Source organism: Syngnathoides biaculeatus, chromosome 3, assembly GCF_019802595.1.
Source record: "Syngnathoides biaculeatus isolate LvHL_M chromosome 3, ASM1980259v1, whole genome shotgun sequence".
Classification (NCBI taxonomy): domain Eukaryota; kingdom Metazoa; phylum Chordata; class Actinopteri; order Syngnathiformes; family Syngnathidae; genus Syngnathoides; species Syngnathoides biaculeatus.
Window position 1 is genome coordinate 21,329,203 of NC_084642.1, and position 25,654 is coordinate 21,354,856.

General features: G+C 38.9%; 1 protein-coding gene across 3 annotated transcripts in view; it reads left to right on the forward strand.

Moving 5' to 3' along the window:
• Positions 1-25,654, forward strand: part of igf1rb (insulin-like growth factor 1b receptor) — a 91,964-nt gene that overhangs the window by 51,122 nt on the left and 15,188 nt on the right. Inside the window, exons 3-10 of one of the 3 annotated variants that reach the window (XM_061814775.1) lie at positions 127-430; positions 3,724-3,860; positions 8,452-8,596; positions 15,315-15,523; positions 17,400-17,526; positions 17,635-17,870; positions 22,000-22,167; positions 24,315-24,522. In XM_061814775.1, coding sequence (XP_061670759.1) covers positions 127-430; positions 3,724-3,860; positions 8,452-8,596; positions 15,315-15,523; positions 17,400-17,526; positions 17,635-17,870; positions 22,000-22,167; positions 24,315-24,522 — 1,534 coding nt within the window. Of the gene's footprint in view, positions 1-126; positions 431-866; positions 991-3,523; positions 3,655-3,723; positions 3,861-8,451; positions 8,597-15,314; positions 15,524-17,399; positions 17,527-17,634; positions 17,871-21,999; positions 22,168-24,314; positions 24,523-25,654 lie in introns of those variants that run through there. The other 2 variants (XM_061814776.1, XM_061814777.1) reach the window with 2 other exon arrangements.

Sequence of the window (25,654 nt, forward strand, 5' to 3'; positions counted from 1 at the left end):
TTACTTGCTTGTGTAAATTCAGAGGTACTCTATAAACCCAACTATTAGGTTATAATCAATTTACAAAGTCATACTTTCATATGTCCTATTTAATTGTTTTTTTTTTTTTTTTTTTTTCACCAACAGAGTGCCCAGAAAAGTGTGGGCGACGAGCGTGCACGCTAAGCGGTGACTGCTGCCACGCACAGTGCCTGGGCAGCTGTAGCATGCCAGGCAGTGACACTTCCTGCGCCGCCTGCATGCACTACTACCACCAGGGCCGCTGCGTGGCCGACTGTCCACCCGGCACCTATAAATTCGAGGGTTGGCGCTGTGTCAGCATTGAGTTCTGCTCCAGAGTCCACCTGCCAGACTATGACAGCTTCGTCATCCACAAGGGCGAGTGTATGTCTGAGTGTCCCTCCGGGTACACACGCACCGCCCCAAACAGGTGAGCCTGCCACACTGCATTTAGCTCAGCCCAGCCCACCAAGCACTAACATTTAGGAGAGGCAAGTATTTTAATAATTGTTAGAAATTATACTTTTGAAAAATAAGCATAAATATTTTTATATTGTAGTATAAAGGTTATCTTATTTTACCTCATCATGACCTTGACCACCAGTTCAAATTAAAGATTAATTGTTTGTGATCTACACAAAATTTTGCCCACCCATAAATGGCTGGTAGTTGGCATTTTAACAAATGTATATTTTGGCTGACATAAATCATGAAAGAGTTAACATTTTGCTGATTAAAAAGCTCTACTTTCAATGAAAGGCCACCACTGATGGTCTGAGGTTCCAGGTTAAGCTAAAATTGAAGCCAGAAGTTTATAGAGTGCTCGTGCACCTACGTCACCTAAGTCACGTGACTGGCCATATTGGCGGTTGAACAAAGCATTGTCCAATGCTAAGTCGGTTGGAGACGACATGAAAATATGTCTTATAGCGCAAGACCCAGAGTCTTGTCCGATACCATTGGACATTCAGAAGGTGAAAATAAACAAAGGTACATGGAAAAATTAGATAAACTGGAAAACGGACCCATATTTAATTCTGATGTCGATGTTTTAGCCGATAAGATATGGAACTGTTAATTCGCTTTTGCTTTTTTTGGACAACTGGATATACCTGTGCACATGTATCTGGTGAGTAAGTTGTCGAGATATACACGGAAAAGTTTGAAAGCGTATAAAAGTCTGGACGCATACAAATAGTTAGTTGCTGGCTCTGTTCTCAATCGGGAAAAAAAAAAAAACCATACTGACGGGTTGACGGCTCGTGAACACGGAAGCTTTCGGCCACATATTAACCTTTGCCGGAATCCATCGATCTTTTCAGCTAGTATTCAATACAAATACCAATATTTAAATAAATGACCCTTGGCTTTACATTACCCGCATTGATTAACTATGATTGGAGAAAAAAAAAGACGACTGGTTGACTGCTCGTGAATGTGGAAGCGTTCGGTCACACGTTAACCTTTGCTGGAATCCATCGATCTTTTCAGCTAGTATTCAATACAAATATTTAAATAAATGACCACTGGTTTTACACAAACTCACATTCATTAACTATGATTGGGAAAAAAAATAAAAAAGAGGACGTAGTCGTCTCCATGGAACTTACACAAAAGCGATTGCAGCCTAATTTTACAGACTTATTTTTTTAATACGCATTGTTCTCAAATGAGACAATTTGGTATTATAAATACTTATTGGAAATTTAAGATTGAGAAGAACAGTTGCTACCTGAAATGAAGTGATAGCTACACAGGTGTGTGTGTGTGTGTTGTGTGTGTGTGTGTGTGTGTGTGTGTGGTGTGTGTGTGTGTGTGTGTGTGTGTGTGTGTGTGTGTGTGTGTGTGTGTGTATTTTGGTTTGGCACCATCCATCATGTTTAATTGCCGAAATCCATTGATATTTTCTGGTCTTTTCATCTGGTATTCCATAGAATGTTGATGAATATGTCTTGTCTGTTGTGACAACCAACAGCACAACAGGTCTCAGGTATTGTAAATATTCTCCTCCGGTTCAATGTCTCCCACAATGTCGAGCAGCTCTGTTTGATCGGCACTATGATGCCGTGAAAATGTTGACGTCACGTGCACAAGCTCCATACACTGCAAAAACACATTTAATTTTTAGTCTCTATTTTTCTGACGTCAAATCAGACTAAACCTCTCCTTTTTCAGGTCAGTCAAGATCACCCAAATTATGTTATTTATTAAATGCCACAATACCGAAAGAATTTCCTAGTGAGTTTTACATTATTTTCTTCAAGGTCAAAAGTTTACATTTCGTTAGTATCGAGTAGCATTTCCTTTGAACTGCATGACTTGGGTCAAACGTTTTGGATAACCTTCCACAAACTTCTGACAGTACGCCCCTAGAATCCTGGCCCATTCCTCCTGACGGAACTGGTGTAACTGAGTCAGGTTTGCCGGTTGCCGTGCTTGCACACGCCTTTTCAGATCTGCCCACCAAATTTCGATGGGATTCAGATCAGGAGTTTCTGATGGCCACTTCAAGACATTAACTTGTTACTTTGGTACTTTTTAACCATTTTGGCAGTATGCTTAGGGTGATTGTCCATTTGTAAGGCCCATTGGTGGCCAAGTTTTACCTTCCTGGCTGATATCTTGAGATGTTGGTGTAATATCTCCATGTAAGGTTCTTTCTTCGTAATGCCGTCTATTTTATGAAGAGCTGCCGTTCCTGCTCCAGCAAAAACAGCCATACAACATGATGTTGCCACCTCCATGCTTCACAGTTTGTCTGGTGCTCTCAGATCTATAAGCTTCCCCCTTTTTCCTCCAGCTATAACGCTGTTCATTACAGCCAAACAGCTGCACTTTATTTTCATCAGACCACAAGATATGTCTCCAGAAGTTAAGATCTTTGTCGCGTTGTCTTTTTGAAAACTGTAATCTGGCTTTTTTTCATGTTTCCTTTTTTTCTTCTCAGTCCATCAAGATGACCTTAGAATCAGAAAACCCAGAGGGGTTTCTGGGTGTTGTTGATATAGAGCTGGTTATGGATGAATTTGGCTTTGCATGGTAGTTTTTATAAACTTGCATTTTCAAAGTAACTTTGTTGTTTTTTTAAGTGTTCCTCAACCCACTTGGTAATATCCTTTACACGGTGATGTTCATTTTTATTGCAGTGCTGCTTGAGAGATGGATTTGTTAGTTTTTGGCCTTCCCAATTACCTCCAGAGATTTCTCCAGATTCTCTGAATCTTTTGATATTATGGACAGTAAATAATGAAATGCCTAGATTCCTTGCATTTGCTCATAAAGGAACATTAAACTGTTGGAGTATTTGTGCACGCAGTTGCTTACAAAGTTGTCATGGCAATCTTTCCAATTAACCGCTTGACTTGTGGAATGTTCCAAATGGGTGTTTTTCAAGCATTCCTCAACTTTCCCAGCCTAATGTTACCTCTGTCCCATTTTTGGGGGAACATTAGAGACATCTAATTTAAATTTTTAGAATATTTGAAAAAAAAATACCCAGCATTCATCAGTTTAAGCATAACTGAAAATAGGTAAATGAAAAAAATTGCAAATTAAGTTCTGTTTCTGTTTTACATAATTTACCGGTAATTGGAATTTTCCTTTGCATTTTCCCTTACATGCTCGAGAACCCTCTCCGTTGAGACTTAACTGCTAGTGAGTCAAACAAATCACTTATTTTTATCGTGAAAATTTACATTGTGTGAATCCATGTCTTGTCTCCAGCATGTCCTGCACCGCTTGTGATGGCCTCTGCGATAAAGTGTGTGAGGAGAAGGTCATTGACTCCATGGATGCTGCACAGTCCCTGAAAGGCTGTACTGTTATCAAAGGCAATTTGCAAATCAACATCCGCAGGGGCCGTGAGTATACCGTGTGGATGTCTGCATCTCACCACTAAATGACACAGTTTAAGCACGTAGAATGGACAGACACAATAGACAGCATAGAAGGGTGGCTAGACCATGTGGAAGGGTGTCACTCGCAAAAGGGCAACTGTGGCACGGTGACGGCAACATGATAGATGAAGAGATAACTTTACACTGTGAGACAGGACACAGATGATAATTAGGCAGATGATAGCATTATTTGATAAAACATGTTTAAGATTGTATATAAGGGGTCCTGGGGCAAAATACATTTGAGAAACCCCTAAAAAATTATTTTTTTTTTCCCCAAGAAGCCCCACACTACCCTAACGTCAACTCACCATACAGGTAGCTACCGTGTCTAGGTCAATATGCTGAAGGAATTTTAAAATTGCACATTTTTGAAGGGAAAAAAAATTACTTTTTTTTTTTTGTGTGTTGGGCTCATGTTATGACTTTTTTTCAGGAAAAGGGTTTACAGGAACAAATAGTTATGTTAGAATGAAATATTGTAATCTTATGAAAATTAAGTCATTTTTACAATTTATTCCCATTATTAAAAAAGTTAGATTTCAACCTGTAATTTATTTGCATCTTTTAGTAGTGAAAACACACCCTGATTTGCTAAAAAATCAGTATATTCTTATCAAAGATGGTTAATACTCACGTGGATGCCACGGTACAGTGCTCCATAGTATTGTTTTTTCGGTCGTATCTGGACTCCAGTACACAAGAGATTACTTGCTAATCATCAGAGAGTCTTGCAAATTTACTCAGTTTTTTTTTCCCCGAGTTACTCACCATAGCAGCGACGGCAACACCGTCTGCAGTCTAATGAGCACGGAGGCAAAGATGCCGCAGGTGGACGCAAGGTGGAATTCAAATGAAACTTCTCAGGAAAGAACAGATTGATTCTCCCTTCAATCCGCCTCACAATCAAAATAGACTAGCTTCATTTCCTGATCTGGACCAGCAAAGACTTCGGACATTCCGCTGGCCTGTCCAAACGGATTCCCAATGGTGTTATAGAGCTACCCTGGCCACATATTCATCGGGTGGACCATATTGCGGAGCTGGCGGGGAAATCAAAAGTCAGTGGGATATGCTTCTATATCAATGAGAAATGATGCACGGACATCACACACACTGCACACACTGCAGCCTGCTTTAGGAGTTGGTATTCTTGAACTGTAAGCCATTTTACTCAACGCCCCTGAGTTTGCCTCATTTATGCTTGGCTGTCTCTACATTCCGCCCCAAGCTAACATGAACGCAGCACTGCTAACACTTGCCGAATAAGTAAACAAGACCCTGACTCGCTCCTCATTATCATAGGAGATTTTAACAAAGCTAAATTCAACCACAACTCTCCAAATACAACCAGCACATCGACTCTACAACCAGGAAAACTGGCACTTTTGACCATGGCTGTCCCCATCCTGCCATAAAGTCGGTGTAGACCAACTTGCTCCAGTTTTCACAGGGATCTTCATCTTGTCTCTAGAAATGTGCGAAGTAGCAAACTGCTTCAAACGATCCACCATAATCCAGGTGCCTGAGAAACCTATAATCTTGGATCTAAATGACTACAGGCTTGTTGCCTTGACATCTGTGGTCATGAAGTCCATCTAATGTCTCGTGCTGGACGACCTCAAGAGCATCGCAGGTTCCCAATTCGACCCACTACAGTTTGCCTACCTACAGGTGTGGGCGTGATGCAGTCAGCATGGCTCAGCACTTCTTCTTTGAACACCTCGACAGAGTGGGAACCGCTGCGGAGATTGGGCTCACCAAGACAGCGAGGAGTGTGTGTATCGACAGGAAGTGGAGAAGCTGGAGGTTTTGTGTGGCCTTAAGCTGAATGCACTGAAGACTCAAGAAGTGATCCTTCACCACAGCTGGCCCTTGCGCTGTCCAATTGTCTTGTGTCAACAGTCAAGAGCGTCAAGTTCCTAGGAATTAGTCTCAAAGGACCAGGAGTAGGAAACAAACAATAACTCCATCCTTAAAAAAGCCCAGCATAGGATGTCCGTCTTGCGACTTCTGAGGAAGCATGGCTTGCCACAAGAGTTGTTGAGACAGTTCTACACAGTTGTCATCCAATCAGTACTGTGTACCTCCATCACAGTCTGGTTTCGGGCTGCTACTAAAAAGGAGAAACTCCGACTGCAACAGACAATCAAAACTGCTGAACAGGTTGTCGGCGCCAGTCGACCCACCCTTTAGGCCTTGCACAAACGAGGATGAGTGGGCAAAATCCTATTGACCCTCCACATCCCTGGCACTAGTTGTTCCCGCTCCTTCCAACGGGTGGGTGCTACAGATCAATGCGAACCAAACTAGCAGCCATTTCGACAGCTTCTTCCCCCTTAGAATTACATTTTTGAACGGCTAACTTATTATTCCACTGTAACATCCTGCCAATTTTCTGCCTCGAGTTTGTTGTTGTCAAAATCTGATGGGCCGATTAGTATTCTTATTATACATGTTAGACTCTCGCACAACTAGTCACTTTAAACTGCATACATTCCTTAAAGTCTTGACACCCTTTGCGCAATTGTCATTGCACTGGACTATCCCTCTAATGGGAATTATAACTGCTCTAAATGCTAGAACACTGCATCCTTTGCAAAACGTTTCTTCTATTTTTCCTACATGTATATCTTTTTTTTCGATATTGGTGTAGTTTTCATCAAATATTGAATTCTTTGGTTTAAAGTTAATGTGCTGTGATTGGGAGGCAACAAATTGAGGGTGTACCCTCCCTCCTGCCTAAAGATAGTTGGGATGGGCCCCAGCACTATAATGATGATATCATATCATATGATGATAATCAGCTCAGAAAATGGATGGATGGATAATGTTCATGTAATATTCAGTTTAATTTTATATTTTTGCTTCAGCCAATTTTTAATTTTCCTTTTTTTTCCCCGTTTCTGTATTTATGTTGTTGTCTGTCACTAAACTATGCTAACATTAATGTAAGACAGAGCTGAAGCCCATCCTAGCTAACTTTGAGGCAAGAGTTGGAGTACACCCTGGGTTGGTCACCCATGAGTCGCAGGGTACATATTGACACACATATTTACGCCTATGGAGAATTTGGAGTTTTTATTTACCCTTTACATGCATGTTTTGTGCAACGTGCAAGAAAGTAGTGATGGTCAGAGATTGTCAGTTCTTTTGAGTATACTGAATCATTAGAATCACTTAATTAAAAAGCTTTATTCACAGACTCGTTCCGTTTTTCAGAAAATCCGCCTTCATTCAATGATCCATCCTTAAGGTTCATATTCCCGCAACAGATTCACCGAAGGACTATGCACTGTTGTTGTCATGTGTTGTAAATTAGAATTGACAGATTTTTTTATTTTTTTTATTTTTATTTTTTTTAAGTTTAAAGACTTACACCGCGTTGGACATCGCTGACACCAGCCCCCGCCAGCTGGGCTTCCTTTTCAGTCATATAATTATTGAAAAGTGTTGAAGCACTACATGGTTATTTTTGTTATTAAATGAAAAGCTTTGAGCTCTGAGGGAATGTGTGTACATAAGAACATGACTTAATTTACCGTATTTCCCGCACTATAAGGTGCACTGCATTGTCAGGCGCACCTTCAATGAATGGCCTATTTTTAAACATTTTTTTTTCATATATAAGGAGCATCACATTCTAAGGTGCATAGAATGGACGCTACAGTAGAGGCTGTGATTACTTTATGCATCCATTAGATGGAGCCGCACTAAAGGCTCAATATTGATCCATATATAAGGAGCACCGTCGGCTTTTGAGAAAATTAAAGGCTTTTAGGTGCGCCTTATAGTGCGGAAAATACGGTACATTTATTTTTAAAATATGTGCTTGTTCTTCTACAAACCAATCGCTCATGTCTAACGGATCATGAACAATAAGTTCGATGAATGAATCACTCTTCAGTTCCTCAGTACACGATTTCGCTGAACGAATCACTCCGTTCAATGGAGTCCCTCCCTCACCTGCAAGGCGCTGCAAGACCCTGGTTCCTCTATGGTCATTTTACTGAAGTTTCAGATGAGAGTGACTGAATGCTTTCGCTGTTCCGTTTCCACTCTCAGCAAACTCACTTGCCTCATTGGAGCGACCAAGCTAAAAGAATAATTCATAAACTGATTCAGTTGCTTCAATAAAAATATTAGTTTTTCTGTATGAAACCTTTGAGGATGAAAGAACTAGGAAGCCGGTGTATACCCAGACGAGTACAGGGAGGCCTGAACTGAAATTCAAACCTTTGTCTGAACTTTGAGACCGCTTTGCCAACCGCTGCATCAATGTAATGCATTAAAAGTATACTGGCCTCATCGTTACTATACTTTTGGAGGGGAGCTGAGTTCCAGGCTGGTGTTTCTGGGGTAGTCTCAACAAGTGAGAGCAAAACACTTTTTACAATACACAGTGATGTCACATGGAGTCTAGAAAATTACCTCAGAATCTCTGAGGACCTTGTCATTTCCTGGACCTAAACCAAAAATGCAGAGAAGAAGAAAGTCCAGTGATAAACAATTAACAGTGACTTTTTTGGGTGGGGGGCATATTGTGTCTCAACAGACAACATGGTGGCTGAGCTGGAGAGCTTCACGGGTTTGATCCAGAGGGTGACTGGCTACGTGCGCATACGACACTCTCACACACTCAGCTCGCTAGCCTTCCTGCGTAGCCTGCGATACATCGATGGCGAGGAACTCGAGGAGGAGTAAGAACACACAAATATATTGATACATATATAAACGTACATATTTTAATATGTACAAGTAAGATAACACCAAAAGTTATGTTTCTATTCTCATTAGATCATATGTGTATGCTTGTATGACAGTTAAGAATGTTAAAATATTACACTTGTAAGACAAAAATTTTAAAATTATATTGCCGGTACTTAAACTTGTAAGACAGTTTTGAATGTTAAAAAAAAAATGAAAAATTTAAAGAATGTTCAGCATTTTTATTTTTTATTTTCAGTTAATAGTGTTACACGTCAATAACTTGTTGGAAATGTTACTCTTACAATTCTTACTGTAGGCGTGATGAACTAACACATTATTTCCATTTTCGTATGGGAAGGGAATGCTTAGAACAAATAATTTCACTGTGTTTTATGCTGGATTTCTATCCTTAATTAGACCCAAACAGTTGAAGATTTTGTCCATCAAGTAAGTGCTACCAACACGGTGCTCATGGACTACGTTTAGCCACAAGCCTGATTTCATAGCTCACCATGGTGGTGTGTTTTATTGTTGTTGTTCCAGCCATCTATTTTCTGAGTCGCTTATCCTCATGAGGGTCGCGGGAGTGCTGGAGCCAATCTTTCAGCAGAAGGCAGGGTAAACCTTGAACTTGTTGCCAGCCAATCACAGGTCACATAGAGACAGACAACCGTTGCATTCAGAGTCACACTTAGTGGCAATTAAGAGTCTCCAATTAACACAGGTTTTGGGGATGTGGGAGGTAATCGGAGTGCCCGGAGAAAACCCAAGCAGGCACGGGGAGAACATGCAAATTCCATACAAGTGGTGCCGGGTTTTGATTCCCGGTACTCAGATCTGTGAGGCCAACGCTCTACACCTGGGGCACCGAGCCGCCTTGTTGTTGTTGCTATTTTTTAAAAAAAACTTCCATGGTTCAAAGGACAGTATTTCAGTAGATGAACAAACGATAACAATTATGGAGAAAGATTAGCAGAGAAAACGATGATTGGGAGATGATTTACTCTAATAATTTGCGCAAATATTTTTTCTGGTGTGTGTATCTAGCTGGTAGCCCTTCGCATTAATCAGTGCCAAAGAAGTAGCTTTTAGTTTCAAACAGGTTGGCTGCAATGAAATAACCATAGTGGTGAAATTTAATCGATAACGGTCCAGAAAAACATCCTCCTAGACCCCTTCTCTTGTTTCTCCTTGAATTCACAAGAATCTTGTTGTCCCATGGCTCCACATTGCAGTCATTCCTGTATGTCTGAGTGATACCCACTGTATCATAAAAAGCCACATAGCTCCACCCCCCTGCCCTTCTCTCCAGATCTTATTTTCCCTTTGGCTTCCCATGATTAATAGTGACAAAAAAGATTGGAATGTGTCTGGTAATGAACAAGAATGCTATAAAGCTGCCACATGACTTCGCAGCAAAAACACAGTCTCAGAAGGTGTTGCTGCAGGCAAAGTGTGGAAGGCGTCTTTGTAGAAACACCACAACACTTTCTTCCCTTGGACATGTGCGAAAATCCATATTATGTCCATGTGCATTTAGTTGTATACTAATAAAGAGACAGATTTGAAGGAACTGATCTATCATGTGATGCTCATTACATATGCTCATTAACACAATCCTGGCGATATTTATTTATTTATTTACTTATTTATTTATTTGTGTGGTCCAAATACTTTTGTGGATCTGAAAAGTGAGATACCCCGCTTGGTTGCTTTGGAAATCCTTTTTAGGCCTTTAAAAAGAAACATACTCAGAAAAGTTTAAATGTTAAATTGAAATATTGCATGTGTCATACACTAAAAATTGAGTTTGATACAATTGCTCATGTTTTATTCTATCAATGCCCACATTTTGGTGAGATTGGCTCCAAGCATACCTGCAACTCTCTAGTGAGCATAAGCAGTACAGAAAGTGAATGGATGGATATTATATCAATGTCAATAAAATTATACTTCCCACTTTGCACGAATTCTACAAATATTACTCGAGCATAATTAGACTATATTACTGACCAGGACCGACCAAATACCAACAGTGATGGGAAAGTTCATTTTCTATGAAAACGAGTTCAAAGTTCAGTTCACTGTTGCAAAAATCAACTAGTTCAAAGTTCTTTAATTTTTCTATACTGGTATGTTGTCAAATATTGTTGCCAATCAATGAGTCCATTATAGCTAGTAGCCAGCTACTGCTTTCTCTGCTTGAATGGTCATGTTAAAATGAGGAATTAGTACAAAAAAAAGACTTTTGTCTTTATCATGCAAACACAAGCATGCAATATAGTATGACAGGAACGATGGTGAAGGACACTAACTACATTCCTAGTAGCTCCAGCTGACTGTATTAAAAAATTATTTAATCTCATCTATTCTTATACTACAAAACAAAGTGAATTCCATATTTTGACAGTGTGATAGTAAAGTGTTTTACCTACAGAATTGTGAATTCTACAAATAATGTATTTTTTAACAAACAGCATATTCTCTCCCATTTACGGAGTATCCCTAGTGCTACTTTATGCACGTAAATATGAATGGAGCTGCACTGCATTGGTTTCCAAATATGGCCTTTACCTCTGTATGAAGGCTCATGTATAGTCTGGTCAAATCAATTTTGTCCCGAAAGCCCGTAAACAAAACCCGGAACTCTTGAGTGAAAATAAACTTTTGCTCTAAAACTGTTCAAAGATGCAAACACTAATATTCATCAGGCAGAAATGAACTAGGTCATCTTACGTTTTCCCAGAATAAGAACTAATTCATGAACTTTTGTTCATTGAACTTGTTCAGATTCAACATGCGCCAACGTCATAAAATCACGTGACTTTTGTGTACGTCGCCATATTGTCGGTGTAGCAAGTCGGTTGGAAACGACACGAAAATGTGTTAAAGCACGACGCCCAGAGTCTTGTCTGATACTGTTAGACATTTAGAAGGTGAAAATAAACGAAGATACTTGAAAAAATTAGATAAACTCGGCATAAATGACCCGAATTTAATGCCAAATTTGATGTTTTCACCGATAAGAAATTGGGCTGTTAATTCGCTTCCGCTTGTCTTGGACAACTGAATCGCCACATGTATCTGGTGAGAAAGTCGTCAAGATTTACATGGAAAAGTTATAAAGCGTATAAAAGTCTGGACGCATACTAATATTTCGTTGCTGGATATGTTCTCATTAGGAATAAATCCCACAAAGTGACGGGTTGACTGCTCGTAAATGCGGTAGCGTGTTCAGCCACATATTAATCTTTGTCGGAATCCATCGATATTTTCAGCTAGTATTCAATGGAAATACCAATATTTAAATAAATGACCCCTGGTTTTACACAAACTTGCATTCTTTAACTATGATTGAAAAAAGGAAGACAGATTGACGGCTCGTGAACGCAGAAGCGTTCGGCCACACTTAAACTCCTCCTCCGGTTCAATGTCTCCCACAATGTCGAGCAGCTGTGTTTGATCGGCAATATGGCACCGTGAAAATGGTGACATCATGTGTACGAGCTCTATACGTGCATTCACTTCCACAATACTGTGAAAAAGTATTCGCCCCCTTCTTGATTTCTTTTTTTTGTTGTTGTTTGTTGTGCTTATCTATCATACACCAAGGTTTCAAATTCTCAAACCAATTTTAATGTCACTCAGAGACAACCCAAAGATACACAAAATGCAATTTTCAAATTACATTATTAAGACAACAAAAAATCCAAGCCTTTTAGAAATTCTGTGGGGAAAAAAAATAATTGCCCTCTGAACCTAAGCACAGCAGAATTCATTGTTCCATCAATCACAGCAAGTTGTCCTGGTCCTGAGGTAGGATAGCAGCCCCAGACCATAGCACTGCCACACAACCATTTTTTATCAAATGCTGTGACAGTTTACGGCATAAGTAACGGCTGTACACTCTCAGTCCGGCTCTCAGTCCACACAATGTTTCTCCAAAAGTCTTGAGCATCATCGATATGTTTTTCAGCAAACGTGACACGAACATTTGCATTCTTTGCTGACAGCAAGGGTTGTCACCTGGGTATTGTCCCATGGATGCCATTTTTGGCCTGTGTCTTTTTTATGTTACTGTGATGCACACTGACCTTAACTGATTCCAGAAAGACCTCCATTTCTTTAGATGTTGTTCCAGGTTCTTTTGTAACCTCCTGGGTGAGCCCCCATCGCACTCTTGGAATAATTTTAGTTTTTCGTCCCCTCCTGGCAAGCTTTGCCACTGTTCCCAGTTTTCTCTATTTGTGGATAATGGCTCTGACAGTGGTTCGATGGAACCCCAAACCTTTGGAAATGGCTTTATAACCTTACCCAGAGTGATGGATTTCAATTATTTATTACTTATTTCTTCTTGAATTTCTTTGGCTCGTGGGATGATGCATTGGTTTTGAGATCTTGTAGCCTACTTCATGAAATCTGTATGAGATTTCTTGATTTAACATGTATTGTGGTAATCAGGTTTGAATTAAAAAAAATTGTGGTCAATACTTTTTCACAGCACTGTAAATCATTTATTTCTCATTTGATTAGATCTCGGGACTGCAACTCACCATGATTTTAATAATCAATTAATTCGTCAGTCTTTTTTTTTTATCAATCAATGAATCTGATTTAAAAAAAAAAAAAAATCCCATCCCTTTATTTAAATAATGGGCATTATTTTGAATTGTCAATGTCAAAAGTGTACAAGGTCTCTTCATGAGCATTCCAGGATTCTTAAGGTAATAAATTATGATTTTTGGCGGGGGGGCAAAATGTTGTTAAATAGTTTTCAATTCGGCCATGGATCAACAGACACAAATATGCTGCACATTATCTGTTTTTGTCATCCTCTATAACTACGCTCTCCCTTCTCAATCTCACCTGACACACCAAAACCCTCTAATGCATTCCATTTAGTTCTTACATATCAGACATTAAATTGATGAAAATTACTTGCAAAGAAGAAAAAAAAAACTTCCATTCAAACTTCCTCTAACTCCATTTACATAACTTCCATATTTATATACTACAAGATCAAAGTTATCTTGAAGAAATAAACAGTGGCATCATAATTTGATTATACCCAAAATGTACACATTTTATTTGTATACTGACAAACAACTTCACTGTATTAAAAAAATAAATATATAAAGTTATACTTTATAGTTTCAAAATAACACATTAATTGGTATAAAATAATCACTAATATTTAACCTTGTAACAATTTAATTAACCTGAGAGCTAGGTCATTTGGCTAGCATGAGCACAAAATGTATTTTTGATTGAAATTGTGTACCAAGCCGAAAGAAAACTTACTTTCATGCAGCCATGTTGTTTCCAGTATCTCGGCGGCTCAGCAGCGCATTGAAAGCATTAGGACTTGATTGTGATTGTTTAGTCAGGATCCAGTCATTAACCAGCATTGTTGACTTCATCCAAATTCAGCACCTTTATTTGTTTCGAGATGCATATACAGTGGTCACGCTTATGAGGGCAATCTCTGGGCTGACTGCTGTGTGCAATTAACTAATGGAATGAGTGACTGACATTGTATGTGGGTGATGCAGTGGGTGACTGACATAATAGAACGGATCAATCATCAAATTATTTGCCAACACTTTTACAATAATTATCAATTTTATCAATTCATTGTTGCAGCCCTAATTTTTATGTTTATTTTAAATTTAATTTACATACATATTTTTGAAGCACATGAAAAATGGCGGCATAAAATGGCTTCACAAATACTTTTGACCTCCTAAAAATTGGGATACCCTGCATAAACAGCTGTCTAAATACTATTTCACCCCTTAACATGGTGCTCCGTAATTAATTGAGTATAATGCGCACCCATGGATTATATGCAGCGCCAGAGTTTATGTCAAATATCTGGAAAATCCTACCAATGTATAATGCATTTTTCTAACGTACGATTTTGCTGGAACCCATATGATCAAAACATGAAATATCTTTTTTTTTTTTCCTTAGAGTTTTTCTGATGTTAACCACTTTATTTGAACACATAATGCTGTTTTTGAATTTACGTGCTCTTATTTTGAATTTCACAGCCATATTTTTATTTGGTAAATTAGAAAACACACAGTTGATTACCCAGGCAGAATTTTAAAATGGGTGAAATTCTTTAAAGAAAACATGGACCAGGCAAAACATGTAACTTTATTTCAATGGGTTTCAAATAAAACATGCATCTCAGAAAAGCATAATCATTCAACAAAACATAATCAAAAATAAATTAGTGATGGCTGTTGTTCAGCCATTCGTTGTATTAAAGAAAACAATTCTTCATGGGTATGTAAATTTACGAGCACAAGTGGAATTTGAAGGAAAGCCGATGCGACACCTGTTTCATAACTTCTAGATGGCAGTGGCATACAAGTGAAAGTTTACACCTTTTTCATAACCTCTAGGCGGCAGCATGCATTTATAATTTTTTTTATCCCCCCCCACATCGATCATATCGAATTAATGCCTCGTGACAATTTTTTTTAGAATGGGTATTATACACAAGAAATTGTGAAAGTCGTACTGAAATGACTACCCAAATACTGTTGAGCACCTGAAAATTTAGCTACCCAGCATGAAATGGTTGTCTAATTAATTTTGAAATGGACATACCCAGCATAAATGACTTCCCTAAATACTTGAAAATGGAGATAAAATGCATTTGAATGATGATGACTCCTTCCTCGTTTCCCCCTCTAGCATGTACGCCTTCTCGGCGTTTGACAACCAGCAGCTGCAGTACCTCTGGGACTGGAAGCAACACAACCTTACCATCAAGAGCGGAAAGCTTTCCTTTCGGGCTAACCCCAAGCTCTGCTTGTCGGAGATCAAGAAGATGTGGGAGCAGACAGGAATTCCAGAGATCTTTGATGAAAGTGACTTTCGCAACAACGGCGACCGAGCCAGCTGTACGGTCCAAAGCGTTTGTAAAATTTTCTCCCTTTATTAGGTTTCTTGGAGCTTAGGATGTCACACTAAGTCAGTTTTCATTTTTTTCGCACTGTCACAAACTGTTTGTACCACAATTTATAGTCCTTGCACAGTTAGTAATAACCAACGATTAGAATTCTGATAGTTTTACCATTTCAAATTTTAGGTATCCTTCCTTCTTTAGTATTTGCGAAAATTTGTGGCAGAAAACAGATACAGTTGAAAAAAGAAGTTTACTTACACTATTCATTTTTTTTCTCACTGTCTGAACTCAAATCAGACTAAACTTCTGTTTCAGGTCAGTCAGGATCACCAAAATCATTTAATTCTGTTAAAATACCACAATAATAAAATATATTTTTTAAGACTTTTAGATTTTCATTGAGGTCATGGGTTCGATAGCTGCTGATAGGTTAACTGACAACGTGAGTTAATTGACGGCACACCTGGGCATGTACAGTATTTAAGGCCACACCTCAAAAACTCTGGTTCCTTGTTTGAAATCATGGGAAAATCAAAAGAAATCAACTAAGAAGTCAGAGAAAGAATTGTGGAGCTTCACAAGTATGGCTCCTCCTTGGGTGCAATTTCCAGATGTTTAAAGGTGCCACGTTCATCTGTTGAAACAATTATACGCAAGTATAAACATGGGAATATCCAGCAATTACACAGCTCAGGAAGGAGAGGGGCTCTGTGTTCCCGAGATTGTCCAAAATGTGTGAATCAACCCCAGAACAAAAGCTAAAGACCTTGTGAAGATGCTAGATGAAGCTGATGAGAAAGTGCCATTATCCACACTGAAACGAGTCCTGTGCTGACATGGGCCGAAAGGCCACTCACCGAGAAGTAAGCATTACCCCTAAAGAAAGATTAAAAAAAAAAAAAAGACAGATTACAATTTGTAAAAGGACATCAAGACAAAGATGTTAACTTCTGTAGACATGTTCTCTACTCTAATGAAACTTGTGTGGAGCCGTTTGGCCATAATGACCTGCATTAGATCTGAAGGAAAAAGGCGGAAGCTTGTTGACCTGAGAGAACACCATACCAACTGTGAAGCATTGAGGTGACAGCAGCATGTTGTTTTTTTTTTTTTTAAGTGCAGCAAGAGCTCGAGGTCTTCATAAAATAGATGGCATCATGAAGAAAGAACATTACATGGAGATATTAAGGCATCATTTCAAGACATAAGGCACAAAGGTAAAACATGGGTGTAAATGGGTCTTCCAGATGGACAATGACCCCAAGCATACTGCCAAAATGGTTAAAAAGTCGCTTGAGGATAAAAAAGTCAATGTCTTGGAGTGGCCATCACAAAGCCCAGATCTGAACCCATCAAATTTGGTGCGCAGATCTGAAAAGGTGTGTACAGCAAAGCAACCTGCAAGCTTGACTCAGTTCCACCAATATTTTCTGGAGGAATTGGCCAGGATTCCAGCAGAGAACTGTCAGAAGGTTGTTGAAGGTTACCGAAAACATTTGACCCGTCATGCTGTTTAAAGGAAATGGTAATTGACACAAAAAAATATATGTAGACTTTTGATCTAAAAGAAAATACGAAATTCTCTAAGATGTTCTCTCTCATTATTATGGCATTTAACAAAGTTAAATAATTTTGGTCATCCTGACTGACCTGAAACAGGAGAGGTATATTCTTATTTGACTTCAGACAGTGAGACAAAAAACTAAACCTACATTTTTGCACAGTGTATGTATACTTTTGGCTTAAACTGTATGTTACAATGCAATGAAACATGGTGCAAAACCCCCATCAAGAACCCTTGAGAACGTCATAACCTTTAAGGTAAAAACAAGAACCCATTTTGAGGCAGGAACCATCCTTTACCCCCGCAGGTGAAAGCACCATCCTGCAATTCAAGTCCAACACCACCAGCAGCACCAGGATCAAGCTGACTTGGCAGCGCTTCCGTCCCCGAGACTACAGAGACCTCATCAGCTTTATTGTCTACTACAAAGAGGCGTATGTTTTTCTATTTGTCATCTCCTCCCTTCTGATCTCAGCCATTCTTCATGCATATCAATACGCGCAGTGCACACATTATTGAAGAATTTATTTACCTTACTGTAGGCCATACCAAAACATCACCGAGTTCGAGGGCCAGGATGGTTGTGGCTCCAACAGCTGGAACATGGTGGACGTGGAGCTGCACCAGGACAAGGACACAGATCCTGGCGTTCTGCTGTCAGGCCTGAAACCATGGACTCAGTACGCTGTCTTTGTGAAGGCCATCACGCTCATGGTAGATGACAAGCAGGTTCCCAGCGCTAAAAGCAAGGTTGTGTACATCCGCACTAGCCCCTCAGGTAAACGCCCTCAAAACAGTAATGGCAAACATAATTTACTCTGAAAATATTGTATTGGTACTTTGCATCAGAAAATGGAGGTACCTGGAATTGAATGCCTGGACTAAATACTTTTGAGCACCCAAAAATTGTAACTTTATAAAATGGCTGCGAAAGTACTTTGGAGCAGTGATTCCCAACCGGTGTGTAGTAACAGATTAGTGTTCCATGAGTAATCTTCAGGTGTGCTGTCAGAAATGATCAAATTTTACATAATTGCTCCCAAAAATTAGTCATTTACAAGGAATAATTTATTTTAGTTCCTCTATTTATGCCAATGAGGCATTGTGATAGATAAATATTTGCTCTTCTATTAGATGGCAGGAAGTACATACAGCAATTAATATCTACTTTTGTGACATTTTTGCTTTTTAGTATACCGTGAGATTTTCCACATGTAAAATATGTGCCTGCGAGGCATGGTGGTCAGCTGGTGAGAGTATCTGCCTCACAGTTCTCAGGACCAGGGTTCAAATCCCGACCTTGTCTGTGTGGAGTTTCCATGTTCTTCCCATGCCTGTGTGGATTTTCTGCAGGCATTCCAGTTTCCTCCAACATCTTGAAAACATGCATTAATTGGAGAGTCTAAATCGCCCTTTGGTGTGATTGCGAGTGCCAATTTTTGTATGTTTCTGTGTGCCCTGGGATGAGCTGGCAACCAGTTCAGGATGTATCCTGCCTCCTACCCATTGATAGCTGGCATAGGCGCCAGCACTCCCGCGACCCTAGCTAGGATAAGCAGTTAAGATAATAGATGGAAAATATGTGCCTTCACTCCATAAAGGTTGGAAATCACTGCTTTTGAGCAACTGCCATATAAATGTTATTCATATAGTTATAACCTCTAAAAATGGAGGGATCCAGAAAACATTTCTCTTTACATAATTTTCTGCACGGAAAATTGATGCAATTAATGCATAGATCAATATTTTGAGGCCCTGAAAATTCAGATGTTGGGCCTCATTCACTAATATTTTAAATTAACCTGATGGGCATACCCAGCATACAACGACTATCCGACTACTTTTGAGCCCTTGAAAATTTATTAATAACTCCCCACCAAAATCCGTGAGTGATAGACAACTGCCCCCAAATGTCTTAACTGCATTTTAATGCCACAAGATGTCGGCAAAGTGCTGTTTTGTTCTTTGATCACTCGGTGACTTCAAATAAAGCATTTCCCCTTAGTTCAACAGAGCTCTACATTAACTTTTGAAAAAGTAGCACTGGACATGATTTTGTCGCACCCTATTTTGACGAGGTACATACAATAATAGTTCCATATAAAGTAAAGATTGACAGTGACTCAATATATGATTTTGAAACATTTTACTGTGAAGAAGTTTGTTCGCAACAATCACTGGCAGGCAAAACAGGTCTATTAAATTAAAACAAAGCTTTTGCATTTATTTGTTTGACTCAGAGGGGGAGTTCTTATAGTGAAGTCTTGTAACCCTCTTCTCCTGGGGGGAAAAAAAAACCTTTCATTTTTTGCATTACCACCACCATATGATTTTTAAAGCTGTTTAATTCACAGTATTTTGCAAATAATTAGCAAAACAAACCAATTTATCTATTTATATTAATAGTCCAAAACAGAACATGGATTATTCATTGCTACTGCTATTATTGCCTTTTATTTTAATGGTAGATTATTCTCCGAAACAAATCCTCCTTAAAAGTACAAATTCCTTATCTGTACTTTTCAACTTTGTGCATATGTTCGTATTTGTACGTTTGGCGTCTAGTGATTGAAATACAAATGTAATTTGGAAAAAGATACGGAGTTAAACGCATCCTTTTACTTTCAGGTCAGTCCAATTTACACTTTAACCTTCAAATCAAACTGATTTTGTTTCATAAATGGGCACCACTTAACTTTTTATGTGTAAAATATTGAGGAGAAAGCGACAACAATCCTTTTATTAATTTCAATGTCTGAATGTTGCTACGTTTTATGGAGCGCGAGTTTTACATGACAGAGGCTTACTTAAACTCAGAAAAATACAGAGTGAACGACCAAGGGTGAAAATTTATAGAATATAATGTAATTCTGAGGAATTTATAGGCAAACACAAAGTGGGGCCTGACTACAACAAGAAAACATGAATAATGATAAAAAAGAGAAAATGTGCGTCTGAAAAGGGAAAGAGAGCGTGCGTTGCTCGGCTAAAAAAAATTGTCTTGAATGCTATGAGCAAGGGCAAGAGAGAGTGAAGTTGAGATTTTGTGCGTAACTGCTAATTGTCCCCTAATTTTTCCCCAAAATAGCGCACTAATCTTGTCCCTCCTGGCGACAATTGCATTGTCTGCTCACAAACATAGATCAGCTGGTAGTCAGGATTGACTCTTTGTCATGTCAGGAAGCACGGAAACAGGTCTGGTTGAATGAAGAAAAGGAAGCAGAAAAATGAACCAAAACCAATCGAGGTGGAAGCAGAAAAAAAACGTGTTTGTCGCCGCTCATTGGTAGAATATGATCATCTTGTCCCTGTCTGGTTCTAAGATCCACAACCAAGTTCAGAGTACTGACATTCTTCTAGCAGCATATCTGGTAGCTCAGCAGCAACTGTACTGGATCCACAGTGCCTAGGGAGCCAAATTTCCATCCCTAAGGCCCGCGGTTACGGAAATATGTGTGCTAACAAAGACAGGGGGAGAATCAAAGACTGCCCGTAGCTGGGGAGCTGATAGCAAGTATGTGAGACAAGTGCAAAGAATTAAGAGGAAGTTGACTCAGGAATTTGGGGTAAAATACCAACAGAGCGTGTTCAAAGAGGACAGAGGACCAGACAAGACCATCTCCATCATCTTGAATCGAGTCTACAATTTTGACCCATAAAATGGGTTTAAAATCATAGTAATCTAAAATATTCCTTACTTTGTACCCTCTACCCGCAGGTCCAACATATAGAGCGACTTCTTATACTTTAATCTTGGCACACCAACTGCTTGTGGTTTGAATCACATTTCATGCTGCTTGGAGTCACCTCAAGACAAACAGTTCTCAAAATCTCACAGCTGCACCAGTAAAGTTGACACACTGACACAGACAAGGCATACATTTGGAATATTTCTACCAAGTATGTGAAATATCAAAACAGACATTTATCCTTGGTTAACAAGCAACTGAATAGAAGTTTACGGCTTGCAGTACTCTCAAAAACCAGTGGGTGACGTTTTCACTGCTGTCAGTTCAAACATACGAAACACAGAAATGAAGAAAAGGACTATAAACCAAAATTTTGAGGGAACATTTACATTAATTTGGAGTTCATTATGGGCCGTCTAGTGGCTGTCTCAAACAGCAGGGCCGCTGGGAAGGATGCATCAACCTGTGGGGGAGTCCCTGTGACACCTCATGTTACAGGGAGCATGTCCACTACATATGTTAAAAACAAGATTTGGATAGAGAGCAACAATAAGCTGTCTTGGCTTTACTACCTTCGTAAAGTTATTAAAACATTTGCACATGACTGTTTTTATTATAATGAATGGAAAAAAAGAGACATTAAGCAGGCAATCTTTGGATTTAGGAGTTTAGACCCCCTGCCCACACACACACACGCACACAGACACGCAGTTGTCTAAAGTGTAAATAAAAACAAAAGTAGTTTGACAAAATCTTAGTCAATCACTTTTACAATTAGAGCATGCATTTCTCCTTCTGAAGAGGAAAACGAAGGAAGAAATCCCCAGAAACAAACTGAAAGAGGCTATGGTAAAGGCCTGGAAAAGCATTTAAAATAAAAAAATGCAATTGACTAAATTAATTGGGTTGCAGGCATGATGTAGTTTTTGCAAATGAGGGTAATTCCAACAAATATTAATTGTTCTTCACTTTAAGTTAATTTAATAGTCTGTTCCGGTAATTTTGCTCAATCAAAAGGTTGGTTCAGAAAGTTTGTCTAAAATTGATCTTTTGATCTGAAACCCAAATATTTTGTTTGCAACAAAAACGAAGGAATAATTTGCCATTCCAAGAATTTTATAGGGGACTGAAATTCTGAGATGAAAATCAGTATAAAATGGCTGTGTATATTTATTTGAGTAGCTGAAAGAACCAACATTACTTATTTGTTTTCTGCAGCACCATCCATGCCACAGGATGTGCGTGCATACTCCAACTCCTCCACCCAACTGGTGGTGCGCTGGCTACCCCCAGTGTCCCCAAACGGCAATCAAACTTACTACCTGGTGCGCTGGCAGCAGCAGGCTGAAGACCGAGAACTGTACCAGCACAACTACTGCTCAAAAGGTATACACACATGCTTGAACTTTTTAACTTGAATTTATTTAACATGCTTAGCCCTAGTCCCTCAAGTAATTTTTCAGTGGAACCACAATTTTCATATGCCCTAATTTTTGTATGATGGGATTTTCACCATTTTCTTAGAAAAACAGATTTCTTAAACTAAATTGTCAATTTTAATGTTGTTTTACAATAATTACTGTAATTTCTAGTGTAGAATGTGCATTCCCCCCTAGAAAATGGTCAGGTCAAAAGTTTTCTGAGCCATTATACATAGGTATAGGAGCAAATGTAAAAAAAACTTTAAACATTTTATAAATGTATGCGGCGACAGGGTTGAGAACTGGACTTAACATCACATTGTCAAAATTGGGTACATATTACATGACCTATTGCAAACATTGTTAATGCAAATTTTTTCAAGATTTCCTCTTTAAGTTGGATTTCACCATTAAAGTCAAAATTTACAATGACCGCTGGGATTGGCTTCAGCATTTCCGTGACCTTCTTGAGGATAAGCGGCTCAGAAGATGGACGGGTGTTGGTACTTCATATTAAAAAAAAACTAAAATACATTAAAATAAAAAATATAAGATGCTTCACTTCCCATTTGGGAAGGCAGGCTGGGATGTCGAAGAATGAAGGCGCTCAGCAATTGCTAAGGAAGCAAGTGGAGGTAGCTGTTGCTAGCGGTAAATTCCTCATCAGCGGCCTTGCCTTTATGCTCTTTCAAAGTTAGGAAAATACGCCGTGCCTTTTCCTTTAATGAACATCAGGCTGATATTAAGCCTATGTAGATTCTGGTCCTTGATCCATAACATGATCTTTCCATATCGGCAACGATCAAAGAAAGTTGCTTCATTTTTTTTTATCCTTCACAAAAAAAATTGCTTCGTGACCACTGTATCCCTCATAGGGGCAAAATCCTTCACGTGCGCTAAAATACGGGCTTTGTCCTTAATAATAATTGCCACACTCGTCCAACTGAAGCCCAAGTCTTTATGTCCGTCATGTCCGTTGGTGTTCTGTTGGTGATCCTTTCACCCATTTTTTTAAATTAAAATTAAATTAAATTGCTAAAAAAAAATGCTTTCTTCTTTTGGGCCATAATGTGTAATGTGCAATATGCATGACCTAAGCAGAAACAGTATGGTGCTAGGGGCATAATGGCGGACAAGACTCAGGCGTCGTTAAGTCGAAACGTTTTAGGTCGAGAAAGTCTTAACCCGAGAACTCCCTGTATTTGTACTTTGCATATTTGAGACAAAAAGAGGCATTTAGTTAAATCTTTTAATTATAAAACCTTATAAATATAATATATACAGTATTATATATTTATAATATAAAATGCAATTATAAAACACTATTATATTACTGTATAGTTACCATTCATCACTCGGAGATTTCTGCTGGAGGAGCTGTGTTGTTGCTGTCCTGTGCCATATTGTCGCACGCTTGAGGGTGTAACATTTTTGAAAATTTTCAAACCAACCATTGCTTGCATCACACATTTCGCTTCCTTATTAAAAGTTATCAAAGCGGTTTTACGGATGTTTAGCACATCCTTCTTTATGTAGCGCACCGCTGATTTAGTCACACCATAATGGTGGCACGAAGACAAAACTTCGGCCATTTTTGATCATATCCAAAAGTTTTAATTTTTCATCGGTCATTATCTTCCTCTTCCTCATCATCAGGCTGTTTTTCCGCAATCCGCTTTCCTCAAAGCAAACGCAGCTCCCATTTCGAACAATCCTCTTATTTCCCATCTTACTCTTCCGCTTGGGTGCTTGGGGGAAGTTTTGATTTTGAACAACTTGGTTTTCATCAGACTATTTACAATGGATTAATCACCAAACTCAAACCTCTAGAAGCAGTACTTGTTTTTGTAACCAATTATCAGTATTAGTGGTAGTAGTCGTAATTGTCAGATGCATCACACACCCATGTGTGTCACAATTCCCACTTTTTTTTTTTTTTCATCCACACTTTTCATACTGCCCCACCACACCACCATGACTTTTTTGTCATTTATTTTTCATCTTTTGACGGGACAAGCCGAAAGAAACTTACTTTTTACTTAGAACACTGAAAAAAGGCTGGATGGAAGAACTTTTTGATACTTATGTACTGGCAACAACCCTCATTTACAGAGTTGAAGATCCCTGTAAGGATGGCAGCGATCGGGGTAGGAGACCAGGAGGACGATACCAAGCCCACAAAGTCAGACCCCGATGGCCCCGACAAAGGCCCCTGCTGCCCGTGTCCTAAATCGGTGGAGGACCTGGAAGCTGAGGCCGCAGACGCCTCCTACCGGAAAGTGTTTGAGAACTTTCTCCACAACTCCATCTTTACACCCAGGTAAGTTTTTTTTTTGTCATTGAAATGCCTTAGTTAAACAAATAAATTAAGATTTCATGCATATGTCGAACAATAATCGAACATACGTGGGGTATAACATACTGTAACAGCTATAATAAAGCAGTGACTCTTAACCTTGTTGGAGGTACTGAACCCTGCAAGTTACAAACACGGATTCGCTGCACTTTTTAAAATTAGAACAATTATTCCTATCAAACTCAAATAATTATGTTTTATTTTCTTTTTTGTTCAACAAAAAAAGGCAATTCAACTGTTCTCGTTTGTTTATTTGCGACAGCTAAACCACGCAAAACCAACAAAACATGTATTTCACTGAAAAAAATAATACAATGACCAATTATTGTACATTGTGAATTTTGCTAATGCCTTTCCCCCTAGCAAGTGACACTTTTCACAAGAGTCTGTTCTTTTGTTGTGTGTTGATTGTTTGTTCTTCCTTAGAAAGGGTTTATCAGTGTGAGCAATTTTCATCATCTCCTTTTTTCTGATTTTGTGCATTTATAGCAAATGATTTGACATTGACAGGAAAATTAAATCTAATGAAAAACGGTTAACAAATTAAGTTATGATTTAGTTTTACTATACATGCATTGCCTTTGATGGGAATGTCGCTCCCATTGATTGTGGCTGCTACTTAGGCAGATCATTTAGCAGGGCTGTTGCAGTGCGCTAGCATATCTCGCCATTCTCTATTCCTGTCTATGTATTGCTGTTTGCACTCTGAAACCATTACACCAACCCTTCTCTTATTGGATATGTCATCTGACAGCTCAGCGATGTTGTTGAAACCCATTTTTGCCACATTTTTCAGACCGATAATAGAACAAGTACTCATGTTTGAGTACGTAACGATACAGATTACCAATACTATTATTATACTACATTTTAATGAACACAATGATATAGAATTCTGAATGAAGAGAGAAATGTTTTAGGGGGTGTTTCATGCCAACCAGGCAACACACTGCATTGGTGCGCAAATGCCATTGTCAAGTAGCCACCTGCATGAAAACAGTGAAAGACGCTCAAAGGATCAGAAAATTTAGATTCAAGAGTCAGAAAACTCAAATCGTAACAAAATAACTGTCTACAATCAATCTATCTAAAATCT